This window comes from Leiobunum rupestre, chromosome 10 (assembly GCF_980474605.1).
Source record: "Leiobunum rupestre chromosome 10, qqLeiRupe1.1.hap1, whole genome shotgun sequence".
Classification (NCBI taxonomy): domain Eukaryota; kingdom Metazoa; phylum Arthropoda; class Arachnida; order Opiliones; family Sclerosomatidae; genus Leiobunum; species Leiobunum rupestre.
In genome coordinates this window covers 39,657,316-39,681,348 of record NC_143393.1, presented here as the reverse complement: position 1 = coordinate 39,681,348, position 24,033 = coordinate 39,657,316, and the positions used below count along the sequence as shown (strand labels likewise).

At 36.0% G+C, this 24,033-nt stretch overlaps 1 protein-coding gene across 2 annotated transcripts; it reads left to right on the top strand.

Annotated features, from left to right (window-relative positions):
- Window positions 1-4,653: 4,653 nt before the first annotated feature.
- On the top strand, window positions 4,654-22,205 carry Nipped-A (Transcription-associated protein Nipped-A). Of its 2 annotated transcripts, none has more exons than XM_090160891.1 (53): window positions 4,654-4,777; window positions 4,938-5,065; window positions 5,189-5,365; window positions 5,422-5,471; window positions 5,532-5,642; window positions 5,710-5,814; window positions 5,877-5,960; window positions 6,152-6,564; window positions 6,626-6,722; window positions 6,788-6,926; window positions 6,990-7,273; window positions 7,342-7,433; window positions 7,496-7,712; window positions 7,773-7,902; window positions 7,974-8,115; window positions 8,173-8,230; window positions 8,301-8,354; window positions 8,418-8,456; window positions 8,520-8,616; window positions 8,681-8,775; window positions 8,832-8,997; window positions 9,063-9,229; window positions 9,290-9,580; window positions 9,641-9,893; window positions 9,961-10,235; window positions 10,302-10,387; window positions 10,458-10,598; window positions 10,662-11,017; window positions 11,081-11,376; window positions 11,448-12,709; window positions 12,776-13,304; window positions 13,881-14,015; window positions 14,082-14,228; window positions 14,292-14,596; window positions 14,667-14,833; window positions 14,908-15,623; window positions 15,686-15,982; window positions 16,043-16,186; window positions 16,254-17,450; window positions 17,509-17,729; window positions 17,800-18,140; window positions 18,198-18,278; window positions 18,358-18,518; window positions 18,576-18,883; window positions 18,942-19,031; window positions 19,091-19,184; window positions 20,228-20,335; window positions 20,409-20,633; window positions 20,708-20,923; window positions 20,995-21,136; window positions 21,469-21,665; window positions 21,725-21,830; window positions 22,033-22,205. In XM_090160891.1, the coding sequence occupies exons 3-53, from the start codon at window positions 5,269-5,271 to the stop codon at window positions 22,140-22,142; spliced, it is 11,634 nt and encodes a 3,877-aa protein (XP_090017017.1). In that variant the 5' UTR covers window positions 4,654-4,777; window positions 4,938-5,065; window positions 5,189-5,268; the 3' UTR covers window positions 22,143-22,205. The 2 variants fall into 2 exon arrangements, with proteins under 2 accessions (XP_090017017.1, XP_090017016.1); XM_090160890.1 differs by having other exon boundaries at window positions 7,971-8,115.
- The last annotated feature ends 1,828 nt before the right edge of the window (window positions 22,206-24,033 follow it).

Here is a 24,033-nt window from a genome sequence, read left to right as displayed (position 1 = left end):
AAGCTCGGCACGGCCCTGATGTGACAAGATTTAATCTTAAATTACAAATAATCATTAATGATAATTTTCAAGTATAGGTAATTTATCAGTTTTAAGTTTATAATATTTTACATAAGTCAGTCACTTCCTATGTTTTACATGCAAAACTTTTACTGAGAGCTAGATACGAGAGACTTTATAATGGACTTCGGTGACGTTTTGCGTCTGCTCGTTATCGTGTCTATCGGGGGATTTTCGTACCATGATGACGTCACTCTGTGATTAGCTCTTACGAGACGTTAGTAAAATATTTTCCAAAGTGATATACTTATTGAAAAATATTATAGACGTATGATATTTATAATACCTGAGTTTCAAATATATAACTAGATATAGCCATAGGTGCCATAACTACAATAAGTAGGACACTTTCTATTGCTTTAATTCTAATTTCCTTACAGAACCTTTTTGAAGTTACCGTCCTTGGTGAATAATTTTCTTTAAGAATATAATCCTAATATCAGAGAGCCCGTTCTGGAGTCGTGAGGAACTTTGCCTTTGTTTTGAAGCCCGCGTGCGAATCACGCGTGCCAAAAAACATATTTGGGCTCGTGCCGCCGAATTTTATTTTTTATTTTATCAATTAAGTGTAATATTCCGCCGATCTATCGGAAACCAGATATTTGGCTTAGGCGGAAGTCTCGCGTGTTTTAGACACTAGGGGGCTATGTTCTGATAAAACATCTGGATTGCGCAATAGCTATGAAAATCAGTTCCGTTGTAAATTTCGTTAATTGTCATACATACTTACTGTAATTATGTTACTTATGATATGGCCTATTGAATCTTTCCATTATTTCCGTTAATTATAGTCCTTTTTTCATCATTTATTTGAAATCAATACGCAAGAGAGCTTTACAACGAAAACAAACTTCACCATTGAGTTGAGAATAATAATAGGTGATTATGAAAAATATCGGTGGTCACGTGATTTGGTTAAGTACTAACAAGTTGAAAGTATCAAAATTGGCCCTTTTAGTAAATTCGTCTGGCTAGTTGGGCAAGGGTTAGCGAGATTTCTATAATTTCATCATTGTTCAATCGAAAGGATTTTTCGTTTTTCGTTTTGAGAGAAGTTTGCAAAGTCGTTAAATTAAGGTAATTGATTTATTAAATGAAATATTTTAAAATTCTATCCAAATTGATTTTAATTCATTTTCAGGTTTAATCTAGATTTAAATCCTAATTATGAGTGTGGTCATTTATTTTACAGCCTTTACAATGTCAACTAAAATTTGGCTTGTTTCTTTATCAATACTTGGTCTAGAACTATAAGAAATAAAAAAAATATATAATAAATTTGTTAACTTTATGTATTTTTAATAATTTTAGAAAAATACTAACTTTTCAAACAATCAATCCATGGTTGGTGCTTTTAACTAAACGCGGACGATCGGGGCCTCGGTAGGTGCAGGCGAATTTAAGCAGCCGACGCTTTGTCAAAAAATAACCAACTCCCGTGAGCCTCTGCGCGTAATTCTTTTTCATAATCACCTATTAGCATTTCCGTACCCAAAAAACTACTATTCGAAGTTATGGGAATTCAAAGTTATGGGAATTCAAAGTTATGGGAATTCAAAGTTATGGGAATTCGAAGTTATGGGAATTCGAAGTTATGGGATTGCGAAGTTATGGGAATTTTGTATTCGGGGTTTTGGTTCGAAGATATGAGAATTCTACGTAATGGGAATTCTGAGTTATGGAAATTCGGAGAAATGGGAATACGGTGATATGGGAATTTATGGGAATTTTGTATTCGGAGTTGTGATTTTCGAAATTATGAGTCGTTCCCATCGCGGACATACGAGTTTAACGCCACCTTTTCTACATGTTTTTAAAAAATTCGTCTGCTAGTTTTCGAATATTAAAATTCATTGCCTATTCCTACTAAAAACACGGGACTAGAAATACGCGAATAGAAAAACTAGCAGACGAAAAGCCGATTAAAGGTTCTACGATAGATGGCGATACTTGTTATGTCCGTGAATTTTTTTACTGCCCCGCCTAAAAGGGGAGACGACCACTCCAGGTTTACTTGAATCCTGCTAGCTCTATTTATTCCCAACTCAATGGTATCACCACCGCCAATTTTGATCTCTCGGGCTACAGCGGCCAACCCATTCGTCGAAATTCCGCGAGCAAGGATTTCCCCCCTATAAACTGTACTATAACCAGGAAACTATAGAGGTATACACTTGGAATGTCTAAGGTTCCATTGGGACGGTGATACGAAAGCTCGTCGAGAAAAATTCATAGTCTTAGTCGATAATTCAAAATAACGATAAAAAACGCCGCCGATCAGTTTAGTAAAATATTTTCGGCAGCGTAATCGTCGGCCATTTTCAGTATGGAGCATAGAAATCTCATAGGTAACTAGAATGCTGCCGTGTAACTGGCAAATGGGCCAAACGCCGTGGCAGACGATAACCAGATCTCAGCCAATCAGAGCTCAAAGAGTGGTTCTGCCAAGAATTTAATGTCACCAGAGAGAATGACGTCTCTTATCTCCCGCTATAGTAGCGGATCCAAGGAGGATTAGTATCCTCCTTGGCGGAACCACTCTACGGCCTCTCATTGGCTGAAGGTTCAAGGCGAACTGGCGTCAAGCTCGGCCGTAGGCGGCAGCATTCTAGTTACCTATGAGATTTCTATGGTATGGAGGTACAGGCTGGAAGGCAGGCAAGGCTGCCAGATTTCGATAGACCGAAAACGGCCAACTCTCTCAAATGTTTTCGTTTTCAAAACGAAAATTTTGCGGCGTAGCTATCGACTAAGATGTTTGACGTTAAAAGAATGCGTCGTCATGGTAACAAATCGCCGATCTTTCCGCGCAAAAAAGGCTTATAAAACCAGGTGGCTGAACGACCCCTGGCGAAAAGGCGACAGGCCCCGCCATAGACGGCAGCATACTAGGCATTGAGTTGGGAATAAATAGAGGTACAACTAAATCTGGCTGGCGTGGGACCAATTTCATTAAATAAGGAGACTTTATCAACTTTATCGTTCTACCGTGGCGGCATCTGCTTCTAGTGGTGGCAACTATATTGCAATTGAATTTTTTCGTGAATCTGATGCGAAATTGAAATGTATGATTACTCGGAACAAATAAACCTTTGAAGTTGTTTAAAAATAATTTTATTCTGTCAACACGATCCTTTTTAACTCAAGTTACGGTGAGTTAGCTTATAATTATTTATTTTTAGCCATATAACTTTACAAAATATAGATGGCGCTACCACCTAATTATAAAGATAAATTTCGTACAGTCTTATCAGAACAGGTTACGCATAACCATGGCAACCGAAATCGTTATTGTAATTCTAGCAGTATTACAGAGTTGCCAGTTGGGCTATTTTCTCGCCGGATTGGGCTCCTTTTTAGATCACTACGCGGGAAAAAATGTCTTTGTCGGGAGGCGGATATTTGGGCTTGTTTTCATGGTTTCGACCGTTTCCACGAAATAGCGGCAGCGCAGCGGTCCAGGGAGTAATTATATCAAAGAATGGTTAACATGAGGGGAAAGTTGAATGACTAAAACCTCAACTCTTTAAAAAACGGAGTAAGAGTATAATTATAAAAGGGAGACTAGGGCATGAAGTTGAGAACGGAATATTTCACGGAAAGCCCAGGAATGCCTTTATCGTCGAGCTATCATTTCCGCTGTCTCTTTAGTGCCATAAACCATTGACCACTTAAGGGGAAAACCTTTTCTTGGGAAAATATGGAGTTTTGAGTCAAAATATTATAAGTCTACAATATTAAAATATTATAAACTTATGAAAATACTTGTTCTGGTGTTGTTATTTTTTATATACGGTAATTATTTGAACAAACTTCGCGCTACTAGATAAAATTTGTCTATAAATGATGGGTGAGAAGTTGGGCTCTATTTTGAAAAACATTTTCAACGGTGGGCGGTTTTTTGGGCTTGTTTTATTTCCTTTTGGGCTGCAGGACGTAAATTTTATCTGGCAACTCTGCAGTATTATTCCCAATTCAGTGATTCTAGGCATTGAGTTGGGAATATTAATCTAGAGATCCAATCAAATCTGCTCCCCGCGAAACAAGTTTTTGAAAAATACGAATGTGCCGTCTGCTCTAAAATGACGAGCAAACGTTATCATATGACCCGTGGCGCCATCCATTATTTTGAAGAAAAAAAAACTTTTTGCTTGAAAACGCGTCTTATTTGAACGAACCATTGAGAGATAGACGGCGCCACGGGTAGAATGATAATTAAAACTAACGAACGACTGAAGAAGAGCCTCGGCTCGAAACGTCTTGTATAAAATAAGTTTTATATTCTAATACCATGCCGTTTTCTCTGAATTAAACATAATTTCTACAAATAGAATGATAAGGTTTTCTCGTCATTTGGGACGCCGATGGGAGCAGACGACAGTATTCTTATTTTTAAAAACTTGTTTCGCGAAATACTGAAATCCGACGTTTTGATATTGGACCTCTAGATTAATATTCCCAACTCAATGATTCTAGGCATACTATGAGATTTCGCTCGGATTTCTATGGAAAAAACTTGGGTCAAAAGGGAAATTTTAAAACCCTATGAGGAAAATTTCACTTTGGCGACTTGGCATCACTGTTCGTAGCTCTGTTCTGTCGCAATTTGTTTTGCTATAAATTTTGAAATATGATTTCTTTTATAAATTGAAATATCATTTAAAATACTTTCATGTTTTGTCATTTTGATAAAATATTTCGACAACATTTCTCTAAAGTAAGAATATTTTTTACTGAATCGAAAATGTCATTTTGATGCATGCAGCATGCTTAACAGTCTTAACTTAACCATGGACAAATTAACTTAGTCCATGACTTAACCATGGGCCACTTAACCTCTGCATGGATTAATTATTCCTTAACCCCTGGGACTTTAGGACCCTAACTACTTGTCATGCTTTGATACCTCATTGCCCAATGGTGATGGTAAGCTGTCATTATTTATCAAGGACAACAAACTGTATATAAAACAAAAACAACAAATTTACCATTAATTTCAGTTATTGTAAGTTGACAGATTAGTTTGCAACTACTATACCCTAAAATTTACAACTTTACTATTGATTAGTTTTTGAGCGACGAGCTACGCTTCAAAGTGATTAAAGTTAATTTAATTCTGTTTTAATAGGGATTTTTGAGGATGTTTTTTTATTAAAAAGGATCACTCTTTAAAAGAGTGCTTAAGATATAACAGTGGATCACGTAACAATGGCGGCTATGGTGCCCTCGGCACTGAGCCAAGATCCAGTTGTCCAAATGAACACTTATAGGTCATATGTGTCTATGTTGGTCGATCCAGGAGCAAGTAGGTTATGAATTCTAATAAAAATGTTCCATTTAACCATTCATTTTTAATTATAGAGGATGAAAACAAACTGAAAGCTGCTCAAGAACTCAGTGAAGATTTGGAAGTGAGTATTTTATTAAGCAATATTAAAACCTTTATTCATCATTTTATCTATTCAATGTAGACAATTGTAACGTCTCCTCAATATCCTTCGTTCTTGGAGCATGCCATGAAAATATTTCTCAGAATTCTTCAAGAAGGTGAACCTCATTTCATAGCGGAACATAATATCCAAGTAAGGATTAGTAAGAATTATAAAATGATTTTTATTCATTTATTATTTTATTCCATTTGTATTATAGCAACTTAGAAAACTGATTCTGGAAATAATTCATCGCATTCCAACTAACGAACACTTGAGACCTCATGTGAAACAAATTCTCAGTCTGATGTTTCACTTGTTAGAAGTAACTCTTAGACCCGTAAATGACTTCCGGCTAATTTCTAAATTTATCCCTACTTTTAAAAGGTTGAAAATGAAGAAAACGTTCTTGTATGTTTAAGGATCATCATAGAGCTACATAAACAGTTTCGACCACAGTTTAACGCGGAGGTAAATAGCCTACATCAAGAGTGTAATTTTTAAACATGTGATGACAAACAAAGACTCTTAGAGTTCCTGTTTTAAAAATGGTTGAGCTCTGTGACAATTTGCTGATAAGATCTGATGTTTATTTACTAAAAGCACATTGTGTTATTATGAAAATTTGTTTTCCATTTCTAAATTACTGGATTTTTGTATAGATTCAACATTTTCTCCAATTTGTCAAGAGTATTTATAAAGAATTACCCAATCATCTTAATAAAATATTTGAAACCAAACAACCAATCAAGGTGAAGGAAATATCGGATCTTAAACTGGACGAGGTTTTGCAATCTTTATTTACTGTTACCAATTTTCAAACTGAAAAAAAATCACCTGACGGTTCAGTAAGTGTAAGGATAATTTTTCCTAATTATTCCATACTAAATGTAGCATTCTTATTTCAGTATAATTTGATACCCAAAGCGGTTTATTCATTGAAAGTATTAGCCGAACTTCCCATTATCGTAGTATTGATGTATCAACTTTATAAACAAAATGTCCATCAAGATGTAGCTGAATTTATTCCTCTCATTATGAACACCATCACTCTACATCCTGCCCAACAGTACAAGTATATTTTACTTATTCTATACCTATCATGTAATATCTAATTTATTTTGCCTATTTTCCAGTAACAACACAAATTTTAACAAAGAAGTTTTTGTTGATTTTATGGCTGCGCAAATCAAAACTTTATCCTTTCTCGCATACATAGTTAGAATCTATACGGTATGTTAGTGTATTACATCATTACTCAAATTATCTTTTATTAATTTTGAGTGGTGTCTGATTAGGATATAGTCAACACCCATTCCACCCAGCTAACTAAAGGTATGCTTGGACTTTTAATTTCTTGTCCCCAAGAAGTTGCTCATCTACGAAAAGAGCTTCTAGTTGCTGCCAGACATATTCTAGCTACTGATCTCCGAAACAGTTGAGTCTTGAGGGGAGATGTAGTTTAAAAAAATAAACTAATATCATTTATTGCATTCTCAGAATTTGTCACTTGCATTGACAAGTTGTTCGATGAAAACATTTTAATTGGCTCCGGGTGGACTGCTTATGAATCTCTTAGACCTTTGGCCTATAGTACTTTGGCAGACCTGGTTCATCATGTTCGCCAACAACTGTGTTTAAAAGATTTGGCTTCGGCGTCAACAGTGTTTTCCAAAAATGTGCATGATGAATCACTCCCTACCTCTATTCAAACGATGTCTTGTAAACTTTTGCTCAACTTGGTTGAGTGTATACGTACAAAGTCGGAGCAGGATCGAGGGAATGTAAGTTTTTCAGTAGAAAAGTTATTTTTACACTAACCTAGGCTAAAAACGTAAATTAATTGTTCTAGGGGAGAGATCTGTTAATGCGTATGCTCGAAGTTTTTGTTTTAAAGTTCAAAACAATCGCCAAGTTGCAACTGCCAGTTTTAATCAATAAATTGTAATTTTTATTTCGTAAAGAAAATAATGATTACTAGAGTTAATTATTTTATTTCATTTCAGTCGTCTGCAACAGACTAATCAGAATGGACCCGCCATTGTGACTGTAGCGCCGCAGCCTTTGGGAACCGCTCAAGCCCCTCCAACTCCAACGACAGTTGCTGCCATTGCAAACATGCAACCTGGAACCCCAATTGCTGGTATCGGGGAAACAAAAAGTGATGACAGCAAAAATCAGCCTTTTGCTTTGGGTAGTTTATTGGAAGCTAAAGAAGAAAAGGTATATGTTATAATTAGTTCAGGAAATGACAAATGACCTAACTTATTATGAAATTTGTAGCCAAAGTTTGGTTTCCCAACGTCGCAAGCCTCTAATTACACAGTTCCGGATTGCCGTAGTTTAGTTAAGACGCTTGTTTGTGGAGTTAAAACTATAACGTGGGGCATAGCTTCGTGTAAAGTGCAAGGGGGTAAGAACTTGCTTTATATTATGTATAGTGGCTTTGTGGAATTTTAATTTTTATCATGTTTACTGTAGCAGATGTGTCATTAATGCAAAATAAGCAGTTTCAACCTAAAGAAACCTTGGTGTTCATCAGGCTTGTGAAATACGCATTGGAGGCCCTTGATATCTACACCTTGACCACCCCTTTACCTGGCCAAACACCCGGAAGAACACCGGCGTATGTTTTTGCACTTTTCATCTTAATATTCATTAGTGATACTAGTTTCTTTTAAAGTGTCCAGATTGTCAGATCCAAAGAAGAGAAAGAAGTCTTGGAACATTTCGCTGGTGTTGTAAGTGTATTTTCTATTTACAATTGCAAGTAATATACTGTCATACCAAATGCACTTTTATTTTTACCAGTTCACGATGATGAATCCCTTAACATTCAAAGAAGTTTTTTCCACAACAATCGAGGTATAATTCATTTACTTGATTATATATTTATCATGGCAAATTAATATTTTGTTAACTTTTTAGCATGTCATTGATAGAATCTACAAGAATAATGCTTTACAGGTGTGAATGTTTAATTAAATAAAACTCTTAAGTTGAGTATCCTAATCTCAACCTTTATTTTAGATTGTCGCCAATTCATTTCTCGCTAACCCTCATACTTCTCCAATCTTTGCCACTATTCTAGTTGAGTTTTTGTTAGAAAGAATGGAAGAAATGGGCTGTGAGTAATAGATGTTTTATATTTCAATGTAATTAACAAAAACTAAATTAATTTCATTCTATAGCTAGCATGGAATGCTCTAATCTGTATTTAAAGCTATTTAAGCTTGTATTTGGTTCTGTTTCATTATTTGCTCAAGAAAATGAACAAATGTTGAAGGTAATCCATTTTTTATTGGGTTTAATTATAAAAATTCTAATATATTTATATTTCAGCCTCATTTACATCAAATCGTCAATCGGTCAATGGAGTTAGCATTGAGTGCGAAAGAACCGTACAACTATTTTCTTCTGTTGAGGGCCCTTTTTCGTTCCATTGGTGGAGGAAGTCATGACTTGCTCTATCAGGAATTTTTGCCCCTACTTCCTAATCTTCTACAAGGTGTTTTCTTTTAATTTAACTCTTTATTTGAAATGGACCGCTAATTTCTAAAAAAATTTCCTTAGGTCTAAACAGTTTGCAAAGTGGTTTACACAAACAACACATGAAGGATTTGTTTGTGGAGCTCTGTTTGACTGTTCCAGTTAGACTTAGTTCTTTACTACCCTATTTACCAATGCTGATGGACCCCCTGGTGTCAGCTTTAAACGGATCTCAAACGCTCGTTAGTCAGGTACTAAGAGTTAATATTAATACTTTGGACATCTTTTTTATAACTATCATTTCTTTGAAGGGTTTAAGAACTTTGGAACTTTGTGTTGATAACCTCCAACCTGATTTTCTATATGATCACATCCAGCCTGTTAGAGCCGAGCTTATTCAAGCTTTATGGAGAACGTTGAGAAATCCAGCTGATAATATTGCTCAGGTTGCTTTTAGAGTGTTGGGTAAATTTGGAGGTGGAAACAGAAAGATGATGGTTGAACCTCAAAAATTGGAATACAACGATCGAGACACGGCTGGCCCTTGTCTCACAGTTTATTTTCAAGAACATAAGACTCCAGTAGCTCTTCCTGTTGAAAAGGTTTGATTAAAATTATTTTGCTTATGTTTCTTTTAAGTTAATCTACATATTCTTTCTTAGATCATAGAAACTGCATTTAATGCATTGAAATCTAGCAGTACAGACCCATTTTATAGAAGACAATGTTGGGAAGCCATTCACGGTTTCCTGGTTGCCAATATACAACAGGATGATGATCGGCATAGCATGCAACAGCTCCTGTCCCATAGTTCCTTTAATAATGGTGAAATTAGCTCTATTCAAGGACCATTTTATAAATGTCCTGATGTTGAAGCTAGGAAAGTTCACGAAATGGCTTTGACTGGAATGTTTGGTATGCAGTGTTTTTACTACATTACCTTCCTATCCAATGTCATTAGCTTAATTTATTTTATTTATAGTTGCCGCTGCAATAAAAGAACTTCGGTCTGTCGTGTTGCATTTTATGGTGTCTCTTGTCAGACATTACACTCTGGTTGCGATTAGTCAACAGTGTGGGCCATTTGGTAACTTAAGTCGTCAAAATAAGCAAAATCAAGCTATGGACCCATTGGTTTTGGTAGACGCCTTAGCCGCAATTATGGGTCATGAAGAAAAGGAACTCTGTAAGCCTGGTCATCTAGCCTTAATGATAATTCTCGATACAGCGACCCCAGTGCTAACCTCCAAAGAAAGAGTAAGCTCAATATGCTGTTTTTCTTTCTTGAAGCCCAAGTACTTCATAACGTTTTATTTACTTAAGGCTTGCCAGTTGCCCTTCTTGGAATATTTGGTTGAAAGAATGTGCTCCTTGTGTTATGATAGGGCCTGGTATGCCAAATTAGGAGGGTTAGTGTTACAGTTAAAAAACAATTGTGATCTCTGCTTTTATAAATAGTTATTAATTTCTTTTTCTCAGATGTATTGCTATAAAGTTTTTGTTTGAGCGTATGACATTGAAATGGGCTTTCAGTCATCAGTATGTCTTTTTGAAAGCACTCCTTTTTGTCATGATGGATTTGACAGGGGAAGTGTCAAGCGGAGCTATTGATATGGCCAAGTAATGTTTTTAGAATATATAACTAGAAAAAGGAATAGAAATAAAGAGTTTCCTTTTCTTTAGAGCAAATTTAGAAAAGATGTTGATTTTATGTGGAACGCCTGTAATTCCTGATGGCAACAACAGCGTCTTAGTCCAAGTTCAACAAAAATCGTTACATGATGTGACTCAGGAGTTAGTTAGACAGGTTACATCACCGAATACTTGCGTACGAGAACAAGCCATGAGATCTCTAGAAGTTCTAGCCAAAATTTCTGGTAAAACTGTGACAGAAATTATGGATCCCCATAAGGAGGTCTTAGCCGACATGATTCCTCCCAAAAAACATTTGCTACGTCACCAACCAGCTAATGCTCAGATTGGTTTAATGGATGGAAATACTTTTTGTACCACTCTAGAACCAAGGCTGTTCACAATAGGTAATTAAATTAACTCCCTTCAATAATAAATAAACTAATAAATAATTTATTTTACTGCAATAGATTTAAATATAAATGAACACAAGGTGTTTTTCACTGAGCTTCTAAGTCTTTGTGAAACAGATGACTGTACTCTTCAAAAGCTTCCCTGTTATAAAAATGTTTCCAACCTTGTTCCTTTGAGAAAATCAGCTCTTAGAGCATTAGCAGCCTGTCATTATATCAGCCAATGTACTGAGAAGATTTTCAATGTTCTCTATAAAGCTCTTAACTCAAATAACTCTGAGCTCCAAGAGGCTGGGTTTGATTGTATGAAGAAATTTATCGCTGGATTTCAAGATACAATTGATATGTCCATGGTAATATTTATCCATTTTTGACCATATTTTTAATCTCAATTTAATTAACTAAAGTTTTTAATGGTTATTAGGTGCATACTGCTATCAGACCTTTGTTGTCACTTCTCGGTGATTATAGGCAACTTAATTTGAATATCATTCAAAGATTGAGTTATTTAACTCAGCTTTTCCCCAAGACATTCAATGAAAAGTTATGCGAACAGCTACTAACTCATTTGAGAAAATGGTTAGAAGTGGCTGCTCTAACAACCAGATCAAATCAGCGAGGGACGGTCAATGAAATGAAGATTTGTGCTGCTATAATCAACATCTTTCATCAAATTCCTGCAGCCTCGAGCAAGTTCATTGAACCTTTGTTATCCTTGATGTTAAACACTGAAAAAGCCTTGTTAATGGAAGCTGGCAGTTTATTCAGGGAACCTTTAACTAAGTTTCTTCAAAGATATCCGTCTCAAACTCTAGATATTCTGCTTAACGATAACAACATTCACATTGATCAAGTTAGCCGAACTTTGGAGTATTTGTTGAAGCAAGAAAGGGGGAAACCTTTCAGAGAAGTATTCCAACAAAATCCGAACAAGATAATAAACATGTGTTTAGGACTGAGTCAAAACCAACAAGCATTTGTTAATCAAAATCCCGCAGAAGCTACTCCTTCTACAGTTCCGAAGTATCTCTTGCAGTATCATGCTGTGCGAATCGTAAGCCTTTTGGTGAAAAATGACGAACAGTGGTTGGCTGGACAACCTCAATTGGTGACATGCTTGAAAGACATTTGGATTTCTGATGATTTTCAAGAAAGGCATAAGAAGACCGACAGTGTAGATTTTGTGCATTGGAAAGAGCCTAAGTTATTAGCTAAGTCGCTGCTAAACTATGTTAAACATCATCCTAATGAAATTGAATTATTATTTCAACTTTTGAGAGCTTATACTGGACGTTTTATTCCCGATTTTGAGTTCCTGAGAGATTTCCTGGAGAATACAGTAGCTAATAATTACACTGTCGAGTGGAAAAGAATGGCTTTCTTCAAATTTGTCGATCTTTTTCACAATCCAGCCTATCCTCAAGATTTAAAAGCCCGAATTTTGCAATACATTATCATACCGTCTTTTGCCGTTGCCTTTGAAAGAGGAGAGGGAGAAAAATTAATTGGATCAAGTCCTTCTCCTGATCATGATCTTGTGGATAATGTTATAAGTTGCTTCATAAACAAAATTATTGACCCTGAAAATCCATTTAAAACATCAGATGCCGTCAGGATTCTTTTGCTTCAGTTTTCTTGCCTGCTTGTTGAACAGTCATCAGCCCATATTCATGACGCAGCCAATAAGTAAGCTACTTCAAATGTCCTAGCGTTTTTCAATTTTCTTTAATCTCTTTTTATATTACGTTTTAGGCGCCAAGGTAATAAACTTCGTAGACTGATGACGTTTGCCTGGCCGTGTCTCTTGGGAAAAAATTGCGTTGATCCGGCCACTAAATATCATGGACACCTTCTATTAGCGCACATCATTGCCAAATTTGCCATACATAAACGAATTGTTCTGCAGGTTTTCCACAGTCTTTTGAAAGCTCACGCAGTCGAAGCCAGGACCGTAGTGCGTCAGGCTTTAGAAATCCTTACCCCCGCCATGCCAGCGAGAATGGAAGATGGAAACACTATGCTAACTCATTGGACCAAGAAGATCATAGTGGAAGAAGGCCATACTCTTGCTCAATTGGTTCATATGCTTCAACTTCTTGTCCGCCATTACAAAGTCTACTATCCTGTTAGACATCATTTGATTCAACATATGGTCAGCTCAGTTCACCGTCTTGGTTTCACTCCTAATGCCAATATTGAGCACAAAAAACTTGCTGTTGACTTGGCAGAAGTTATTGTGAGGTGGGAACTTCAGCGACAAAAAGAAGAAAATGATTTTGAGGTATGAAATTTTTTGTAAGGCTGGGCGAATAGCACTTTTAGCCTATCGAGTCGAATATCAAATACCTAAAAATTTTCTAATCGAATACCGGGACGAATAGTAGTTTTCAAAACAAATACCGCTTAGTTAGGCTTAATCCAAATCTTACCTTATCAAATAATAGTTCGAATATTTGTCGAATAACAGGTCTAATAGTCAAAATATTTTAAATTTTAATAATTAAATTGTAGAAATTATTTAATGTCATAGATACACACAAAAGTATCTATTCTCTTATATAAAATTGCCCTATAGATTCTTTTATTCTAGCCATCAACCACCAAGTGAGAGCTCTACCATACACAGGCCTATTGGGGAGGTGGGAATAAGAGTATATTTTCTGAATGTTTACCGAATAATAGAAATGGTATTCGATATTCGATCAAATACCAAAAAAGGCGTGAAATGAATATTGAGATGGTTATTTGTCTTGAAATTCAACCGAATTATTCAGAAGTTATTCGCCCAGCCTTAAATTTTAGTAATTAAAAGCATTTTGATGTTGAATGTTTTTTTTATGTTTTTTTCTGTTTGAAGGATGGGCAAGACCATAAAAGGGCGAGAAACTTATCAGGAACGTCTTCTAAAGCTGGTGGTCCTGATAGCAATAAACCAATTGAGAAAACCCATACTGATGCGATTGTTAATTTCTTACTACGTATGGCCTGCCAAGTATGCGTGATTACTTATACATGAAAAATTAAGAGCAATATTTGATAACCATTATAACATTTTCAGGTAAACGAGACTTCCACAACAGTTGGCTCCCCTGGTGAACTTCTATCTCGAAGATGTGTTCATTTATTAAAAACAGGTCTTAAGCCAGAGGTTTGGCCAAATGCGGAGCTTAAACTTGCTTGGTTTGATAAACTACTAATGTCTGTTGTAAGTTTTGTATTTTAAATTTCCCTGTTACTCCATTTACTCTAATAATCTTAAATAATGCAGGACACTCCTCAAGCAAATATTGGAAACATTTGTACAGCCTTAGAGCTGCTAGCATTTTTACTGACAATTCTGAGAAAAGAAACAATTTTATCAAGTTTTAGACCATTACAAAGGGGAATTGCTACTTGCATGACATGCACTAACTCAAAGGTGATACGATCAGTGCACAATCTTTTATCTCGATTGATGAATATTTTCCCTACTGAACCGACGTCGTCAAATGTTGCGTCTAAATACGAAGAACTGGAATCATTGTACGCATCTGTCAGTAAAGTTGTATACGAGGGGCTAAGCAACTATGAGAAGTAAGAATTTTGGCTCCCTCTGCTTTGTTAAATTTTGTTTTCTTTAATTCAATTACTAATTTTTTTAAAGAAATACAAATGCTTCTCCATCTTCATTGTTTGGAACTCTTATGATACTTAAAGCAGCCTGCGTGAACAATCTGTGTTATATTGATCGATTAATTACGTCTTTCATGAGAGTGTTACAGAAAATGACAAGGGAACACTTAAGTAGCACTTCCCACGAAAATGGCCAAAGTAAAATAAGTTTTTGTTGATGCCAATTTTTTCTATTTTTGTTATATTCACCCAAAATATTTGTTTTCCATTAGTGTTTACGGAATTGCTCATACTGAGCTTAGATTTAGTGAAAAATAGAGTCGGAGTTATGGGACAGGAGATGAGAAAAGCCTTTATTGGTTCCATTTTGGTGGGTTTAATTGAAAAATCACCCGAAGTGAAGGTAATCAAGGCAGTGACTAAAATGGTGGAAGATTGGGTGAAGAGCAAAAGTCCCATAGCCGTCAACCAATCTCCAACACTAAGAGAGAAATCCATTTTATTGGTCAAAATGATGCAGTTTATTGAAAAGAGATTTCCCGATGACATGGAAGTCAATGCACCGTTTTTAGAATTGGTCAATTATGTTTACAGGGATGAAACACTTAAGGGTACAGAGTTGACGTCAAAACTGGAACCAGCGTTTATGGCTGGGCTAAGATGTATTCAACCAAATATAAGAAAGAAGTTCTTCGAAGTTTTTGATTCCAGCATGAGGAGAAGACTTCACGAACGCCTCATGTACATTACGTGTTCTCAAAATTGGGACACTATGGGACCTCACTTCTGGATCAAGCAGTGTATCGAGTTGTTGCTAATGACGGCTGTTAATGGAACAACCATTCAGAGTGCTTCGACAGCAACTTTGTTGCCATCCATTACGGCGCTGATTAATCAGGCTGACTCCCAAGAAAGAGAAACATTCGCCTTGTCTGCATCTATCAAAGATGAGCCTATGGATATTGAAACAGTGGAAAATAAAGAAGAAGTAATAGGAATTTCTTTTTATGGTATTAGAAAATTTTGTAATTTAAATAATTTTCATTATAGGAAGAAATAGATATTGAGTTACCCTCTGCTGACGAATCTCACAAGGTTGAAGGTGGGTCTTCCATATCTGGAATTGGTGTTTCCAATGTCAAAATGGAAAATGTGGATCCGAGACAGAACCTTCAGCAGTTAATTTTGAGACAAGCAAAGTTTCTGGAATCACTACGTGATGTTAAAACAGTTAGTTTTTTGTGTGCTGCTTGTCATTTGTGTCATATGGACACCCAGCTTGCTCAACATTTGTGGCTTCAACTTTTCCCAAGAATATGGAAAATATTGAATGAAAAGCAACAGAATGTGAGTCAATGGTCGTTATTTGAAAGCCATCTTAATTTTAAATGTATTATTTTTATATAGGTCTTAGCCAGTGAGTTAGTACCATTCTTGTGTAGTGGAAGTCACGTTATTCAAAAAGACTGTCATCCGAGTGCAATTGGTACTTTCATGGAAGCTTTGTCCCAGTGTTCACCTTCAGTTGCTATTAAGCCTTGCATATTAAAGGTATGTTAAATAGTTTATTTTTGTTTTAATATAAAGTAACTATTTAAATATCAGATTTTTTTTTAAGTATTTGGGTAAATCACACAATCTATGGCATAGAACTTGTCTTATATTAGAAAAACTGGCGTTTGAAAGAGGAGTAAATAATCAGTTGAAAACCAGGGGACCATCTTCACCAGCTGACTGTTATGAATTTGAACCTGCAGTAAATCAACATGAAACATTGGATTCTTTGGCTGATATTTATAGTTTGTTGAAAGAGGAAGATTTGTGGGCTGGATTATGGCAAAAGAGAGCAAAGTATGCTGAAACCAACATTGCCATTGCTTATGAACAACAAGGCTACTTCGAACAAGCTCAAGGAGCTTATGAACTGGCTACTAGCAAAGCTAGACAAGATCACAATACAGCTCCAGCTTCACCATTGCTACACAGTGAATATCGTTTATGGGAGCAACACTGGATTAGATGTTCTAAAGAACTCAACCAGTGGGATTTGTTGCTTGAGTGTGGGAATAGTAAAGGATGTGATAATCCATATTTAGTGTTGGAAAGTGCTTGGAGAGTTCCTAACTGGGTTACGATGAAGGAATCTCTAGCTCAAGTTGAGATGAACTGTTCAAAGGAATTGGCTTGGAAAGTCAATTTGTACAGAGGTTATGTTGCAATATGCCATCCGGAAGAACATCATTTGAATTTGGTCGATCGTCTTGTTGAAGTTTCAACGAATCTTTGCATAAGAGAATGGAGGCGGCTACCTCATATTGTTTCCCATATACATCTTTCCACCTTACAAGCAGCCCAACAAATAATGGAGTTACAAGAAGCAGCTCAAATTCATCAAGGTTTACTACCATCCAATATTGGAAGGACCTCCAGCTTGCATGACATGAAAGCTATCGTCAAAACCTGGAGGAATCGTCTTCCAGTGCTTAGTGATGATTTGTCACACTGGAGTGATATTTTTACTTGGCGTCAACATCATTATCAAGCCATTGTTTCTCACTACGATGGAAATCAAGGAAATGCCCAAGATCCACAAGCTAACCATTCCATGCTTGGTGTCCATGCTTCGGCCCAGTCTATCATTCATTATGGTAAAATTGCCAGGAAACACGGCCTTACTGGTGTCTGCCTAGACTCTCTGAGTAGAATTCACACTATTCCCAGTGTTCCTATAGTTGACTGTTTCCAAAAAATTAGGCAGCAAGTGAAATGTTACTTACAAATGTCAAATATTATGGGAAAGAATGAACTTCAAGAGGTTTGTATTTTTTCTCTTACATTTGTAGCTGGAATTAATTTTTTTTATTTGAAATTAGGGTTTGGAGGTAATTGAGTCCACCAATTTGAGATACTTCACAAAGGAGATGACGGCGGAATTTTACGCGTTGAAAGGAATGTTTTTATCCCAAATTGGTCGGTCTGATGATGCAAATAAGGCATTTAGTGCTGCTGTGCAGATGCATGATACTTTGGTTAAAGCCTGGGCCCTCTGGGGAGAATATCTGGAACAAATTTATACCAGAGATCGTTGGGAAAGGTAATTTTCAAGTGAAAATCTACTTTTATCACATTTTACATAGTTCTTAAAGGTAAAATATAATTTTCAGTCGTCAAACTCAAATGGCAGTTTCCGCTTTAACATGCTACCTGCATGCGTGTAGACATCAAAATGAAAGTAAATCGAGAAAGTATCTAGCGAAGGTCTTATGGCTCTTGACATATGATGATGAGAAATCTAGCTTGGCTGAAGCAGTTGAGAAGTACAATAATGGAGTACCACAAATACAGTGGCTTCCTTGGATTCCTCAACTTCTAACATGTCTAGTTCGTAATGAAGGAAAACTTATCCTCAATATCCTCAGCAAAGTGGGCCAAGTATTTCCTCAAGCTGTATACTTTCCAATCAGAACACTGTATTTGACCCTGAAAATTGAGCAACGAGAAAGATGTAAGAAATCAAAATTCCGTGTTATTAAGGTCTATGCTAATATAGCAAAATCCATAGACAAAACTGGTGAGATGACTGCTGGAGATTCCCAACAGAAAAATTCTACTGCAGCTTCTATACCTCCAAGTCCTGGTCACGGTAATAATGTTTTTTTGAGTGGTGCTTTTAATTTTCTAGTTTTTATAGTAAATTTAAAAAAAAATCTTAACACTTACAGAAGGTCAAAATTCTGCATCCCAACAAGGAAGCCATCAGCAAGCATCGGAATCAGGGCCTATTAGAGCGACGCCGCCCATGTGGCGGTGCAGTCGAATTATGCATATGCAACGTGACCTTCACCCAACTGTACTGTCTTCCTTGGAAGGAATCGTTGATCAAGTAAAAAGTTTTAAAATTTTTAAATTTCCAAACTACAATTTTTTTTTGTTTTGAAAGATGGTTTGGTTCAGAGAAAATTGGTACGAAGAAGTACTAAGGCAGTTACGTCAGGGATTAGCTAAATGCTACGCTGTGGCTTTTGAAAATCGAGTGGGAGTCGCTGAAGCCCCTGTAACTCCCCACACTCTAAATTTTGTTAAGAAATTGGTGTCCACGTTTGGTGTTGGAATTGAAAATGTGTCCAGCATTTCTACTCAGTTTTCCAATGCTGCTTCAGAGTCATTGGCTCGTAGAGCTCAAGCGACGGCTCAGGATCCTGTTTTCCAAAAAATGAAAGGACAGTTCACGACTGACTTTGATTTCAAGTATGTTCTCGGTTATCTGACTGAATAATTCATTATTTTAAATGTATCTTATACATAGTATCCCTGGTTCCATGAAACTTCATAACTTGATTAATAAACTGAAAAAATGGATAAAAATTTTGGAGGCCAAAACAAAATTATTACCAAAGTATTTTTTACACTTTAAAACTGTTTTACGCTTTACTAATTTTCTGCCTCTTGCTCTAGATCATTTTTAATTGAAGAAAAGTGTAGATTTTTAAGTAACTTTTCCCAACAAACTGCTGATGTAGAATTGCCCGGAGAATTTCTACTCCCTAAGGTATGTCTTTATATTAAAATACTTTAGTGTTGGCTAAAATCTTAATTAAGTTGATTCTGATTTTTTGGTTTAACCTATTGTTCCTGATTTTTAATTGTTTATCAACTAATATTCAAGTTGATAAATTTTTCTGATTTTTAACCAATTATAAACTGATTTTTAACCAAAAAAAATGGATGTTGCAGCTGACATTAGCTATGATAAAGTTCAAGCTTATTATTTGCTTTTACAATTGCTATTGGTACTATAGACTCAATCTTATTAATTATTAGAATAACAATATGAGTAACCAATATACCTTAAAAATAAATATATTTTCAATATTTTAAATCAACACATTCTGGTTTGGGAGTGATTAATTTTAGACGTAACATGGAAGTGTGGCCAATATCATTGCGTGTTATCTGTTTTCAATTTAAAAATCATTAGTTTGTACAGTCATCATTTTCTTGTGAATAATGTATTTTACCAAATATACCGATCTCATTTTGGTTTGTGACTGACACTAACAAGGAGACGACCCGAGGTGATAATCACCGATTTTGTTCAAAGTCTGGTATAATGTACAGCTCCATGTAACTTGAAAAACCTGCAAGGGAAAAGTTGCGGCAGGCTTTCGTTTTACCATGGCAACCGAAAACGTTTTTGACAACATGATTTGGTTTTTTTTTCCATTGAAAATAACATGGGAATGAAAAAATTTTAAAATTTCAAAAACGTTAAAAATACATATAAATTGATTTTAAAAATTTAATTTAATCAAGTTTAAATGCAATTTGGTCAATTGGGGGGATCCTTAAAATCCTTCAGATTCCCATGTTATTTTCAATGGAAATAATTCCAAATCATGGTGTCAAAAACGTTTTTGGTTGCCATGGCAAAACGAAAGCCTGTCGCAACTTTTCCCTTTCTTATTTTTCAAGTTACATAGAGATGTACATTATACCCGACTTTGAACAGAATCGGTGATTATCACCTGGGGTCATCTTATTGTAAGTATAACTATTATTACTGTATATGAAGCAATATAATATTTTGTTTAGCACAACCACTACTATGTCAGAATTTCACGTTTTATGCCCCTGGTTGATATAGTTCAAAAACATAATACAGCTGCCAGAAGGCTATGCATTCGTGGACATAATGGAAAGGTAATTGAATTTCAAATTTGTACAAGATATTGGCACCATTGCGTTAATTGTTAATTGTTTTTATTTATTTTAGATATACCCCTATTTGGTTGTGAATGATACGTGTCTCAGTGATGCCCGTCGTGAGGAGAGAGTTTTGCAATTACTAAGAATGCTTAATCATTATTTGGGAAAACAAAAGGAAACTGCCCGACGCCACCTCAACTTCACCATCTCCCGGGTAGTTGCCATCAGTCCCCAAATGAGGCTTGTTGAAGATAACCCGGCATCCGTTTCATTGCTTGATATCTATAAACAGGTGTGACTTTTCCTTAACATCTATTTTCTCATTTTGTACCATTTATTTAATAAGAATTTCATTATAATACCCAGCGATGCTTGAAACGAGGAATCGAACACGATGCTCCAATTTCTAGGTACTACGAAAGGCTAGCTACCGTACAAGCTAGGGGATCTCAAGCTAGTCATCAAGTTTTAAGAGACATTTTGAAAGACGTTCAAGCGACTATGGTTTCAAGAACAGTTTTTAAGGAGTGGGCTACTAACACATTCTCCGGAGCCACTGACTATTGGACATTTAGAAAACAGGTCAGTTTTATTTTTTTTATATTTGGTAGCAGAAAGTAAACCCCACCTTTTATTATCCTTAATTTGTTTAGTTTGCTCTACAACTTTCATTGGCTGGATTTGCTGAGTTTGTATTGCATTTAACTCGTCTGAATCCAGATATGATGTATATACATCAAGACAGTGGACTTGTGAATATTTCATACTTTAGATTTGATCTGGATGACATTTCAGGTTTGTATAAGATTATATTAGTGTAGGCCAATATTGTAATCTAATTAATTACGATAGAGCTTTTGAGGTTTAACGAATAGCTGTACCATTTTATTACTGATATTGCAAATTGATATAGATACCAATTTTTCTAAAATGTAGCAGCTATCACAAAAGCACATCCTATCGCACCTCAGGTTTACATAACTGTATAGAAATTTGGTAAAATTTGTATCAGCAGACAATCATTTGTTGATTTATCAGTAATTTAGATGTGAAGCTATTAATCCGTAAATTAATGATATTGGTAATTTGATAAGTTTTTGCCCATAATATTTGTGTTTTCATTACAGGCGAACTAGATGCCAATAGACCAGTTCCGTTCCGATTAACTCCTAACATATCCGAATTTGTAACCACAATAGGAGTATGTGGCCCAATGACCGCTTCAATGATTGCAGCCTCTCGCTGTTTAGTTCAGCCAAACTTTAAAGTGCAAGCTCTATTACGTGCCATTCTTAGGGATGAAATGATTGCTTGGCATAAGAAGGTACTTAACTCATTTTCCATAGAGAGGAGTATTGAAGTTAATTTTTGCAAAATACATAGCGCCAAGATGATACACAGCCGGGAACAGTTCAACAGGATATGGAAGGTGAACTTCTAGTAGCCATGGTTACGAAGGCCGTCAATGCCATTGTCACCAGATTACAAAGTAAATTTTTGTGAAACAAAACCCTGGGGCAGTAACTATGGCATAGCCAGAAAGTAGCCCAGGGTCAACTATATGAAATTTAAGAAGGGCTGAAAGTTTAGTACAGTGAAAACAAAGAGACCCAAACCCGTTATCTTATTCTAGGTCATTGGTCAGAAAGTATATTTGTTACTGATTATTCTTTCCCATATGTTGCTTTTAGATTTGGCTACTTTTGATGGAGCTGACAGTAAAGTAAGCACCTTAGTGGCTGCTGCAAACAGCCATGATAATCTTTGTCGAATGGATCCAGCTTGGCAACCCTGGATGTAAAGTTTTGATTGGGTGTTTTACATATTTTAAGATGTACGCGTTAATAAAATTAAATTATCTTTATTCTCAAAGAAATTTTTTCATTTAATTTACATATTTTTAATATATTACTTTTGGTTTGCAAATTTTGGTACTTGAGCTACAGTATCCATATTAAGATTTACATTATTTTGAAAAAATCCCAAAGCTATATTTTAGAGTTTTATTTGTTTGATATATTTTAAACTATGATTTGCTAAGAACACATTTACAATTTATTCCCTAAATTGTATTAAATTAGGTCATTTAACTTTTGCATACTTATATTATTTCAATATGACCTGATTCACAAGGTGCTTACAAGGTAAAAAAAAAGATTTGAGCGAATCCATAAGAGGTGTCTTATTACTGCCGTTATTTATACTAGATGGCAGTAATTTTTACCTTTTGGTGGGTAGAGAATTAGCCTTTACAGTTTCGCCTGTTTTCCGATTAAAGGTGTACTCTTTTAACCCTAAAATGAACTACTCGTCTGTTCCGGGGCCGATAATTTTTCTACACCATAAACTATTTGTCTGTTCCAGGATTTTAGGGAGCCTCTTTTGAAAAGACGGTGTAAAGAGAATAATTCGGTTTTGACGTCTGCTAGCGAGAATTTATCTGATATAAACAAGAATGTATTGAAGTATATTTGAGCAAAGCATTAACCCCTGGTTGGTACTATGATACCATCCTCAAAGCTTTTGTGGAGAAAGTTCGTCTGCATTTAAGGGGCATTCAAGGTTATACCATATAGCAAACTTGAATGGGAAAGCAGACGAATTTAAGCTCCAAAGGCTGCGAGGATGGGAATCAGAATCCTGTAGTCCAATATTCTTAGTAACTTCAATACATTCTTGAAATAAACTTTATAGCAGATAAATTCTCGCTAACTGACCATTGAGTTGGGAAACAGACCCCCTCGAAATATTGACTATTAATGTTAACCGATTGGGCCCCGTGGGCTGTATGGCTTTTGGCCCTAGCCCTTCCCGAACTCTACAGAAAAAATAAATAAAATCCGATTATAGTATAAAGTCCACAGGCAGCTATTTTGTAAAAACGATTTTTGCTCTGACTCAAACTATTCGCCGACACAGAATCGGAGTAAAATGACATGACATCAAAGCAAAGATATTCTTTGATCAAAGCGTTACTCTTATAGATATAAGAAATGTATATAAAGGTCTAGATAAATTTCGGGGCGTCTAAGCCTAATATAAAATACGGAATTGACACCTAGCAGACACCGAGGAAGGCACGTGACCAAGAGCGCGAGCTCTCTTAGCATTTTAGTACTAAGTGCTTGACCTTTCCGCAGGCGGAAGTCTTTAGACACCATCTGTTGGTGACTTTTAGTATAATTTCTAAGCAGGAGACAATGGCTCTCGCGACGATAGCACGAGCTTTCTTACCGATAGATAGCGCGTTATAAGGATAGCCTGCAGAAATTACGCGTTTCTGCTAGCTGTCACCTCCGTATTCACTCCCTTTGAAATATTTTATCTAGACCTTTATATAATTTTCCTATATCTACAGGGCCGTCTTTACGTGATTGGGGGCCCCTGGGCAAAGCGATACGCGGGGCCCCTAATAATTCCAGACAATTTCTTAAAGGCCTAGGTTGTTTTCTGCCTGTCCCCCTTTAAATTAACTTATTGGAGCACAAATACCCCGGTGGTAGGCCAACCGCTGAACATGTTGGCCTAATTTAAAGGGGGGCAGGCAGAAGAAAAACTAGGCTTTTAACCTCCAATGCAAAGTCCATCGTCGCCCTAATCTTCAAATATTGGTTCAAATAAAAAATGCGACGGTCTACACCGTCTATATCACGAAAAGACATGTTTTAGATAGTTTAAAAATTTGTAAAATG

What these genes read in the sequence shown, in the direction of transcription:
- Nipped-A (XM_090160890.1), top strand. Translation starts at nt 5,269, where the DNA reads ATGGCGGCTATGGTGCCCTCGGCACTGAGCCAAGATCCAGTTGTCCAA. An exon ending in AAGAATGGAAGAAATGGGCT is followed by an intron (nt 8,617 to 8,680) that starts GTGAGTAATAGA and finishes TTCATTCTATAG; the next exon opens with CTAGCATGGAATGCTCTAAT. An exon ending in CATTGTCACCAGATTACAAA is followed by an intron (nt 21,831 to 22,032) that starts GTAAATTTTTGT and finishes TGTTGCTTTTAG; the next exon opens with ATTTGGCTACTTTTGATGGA.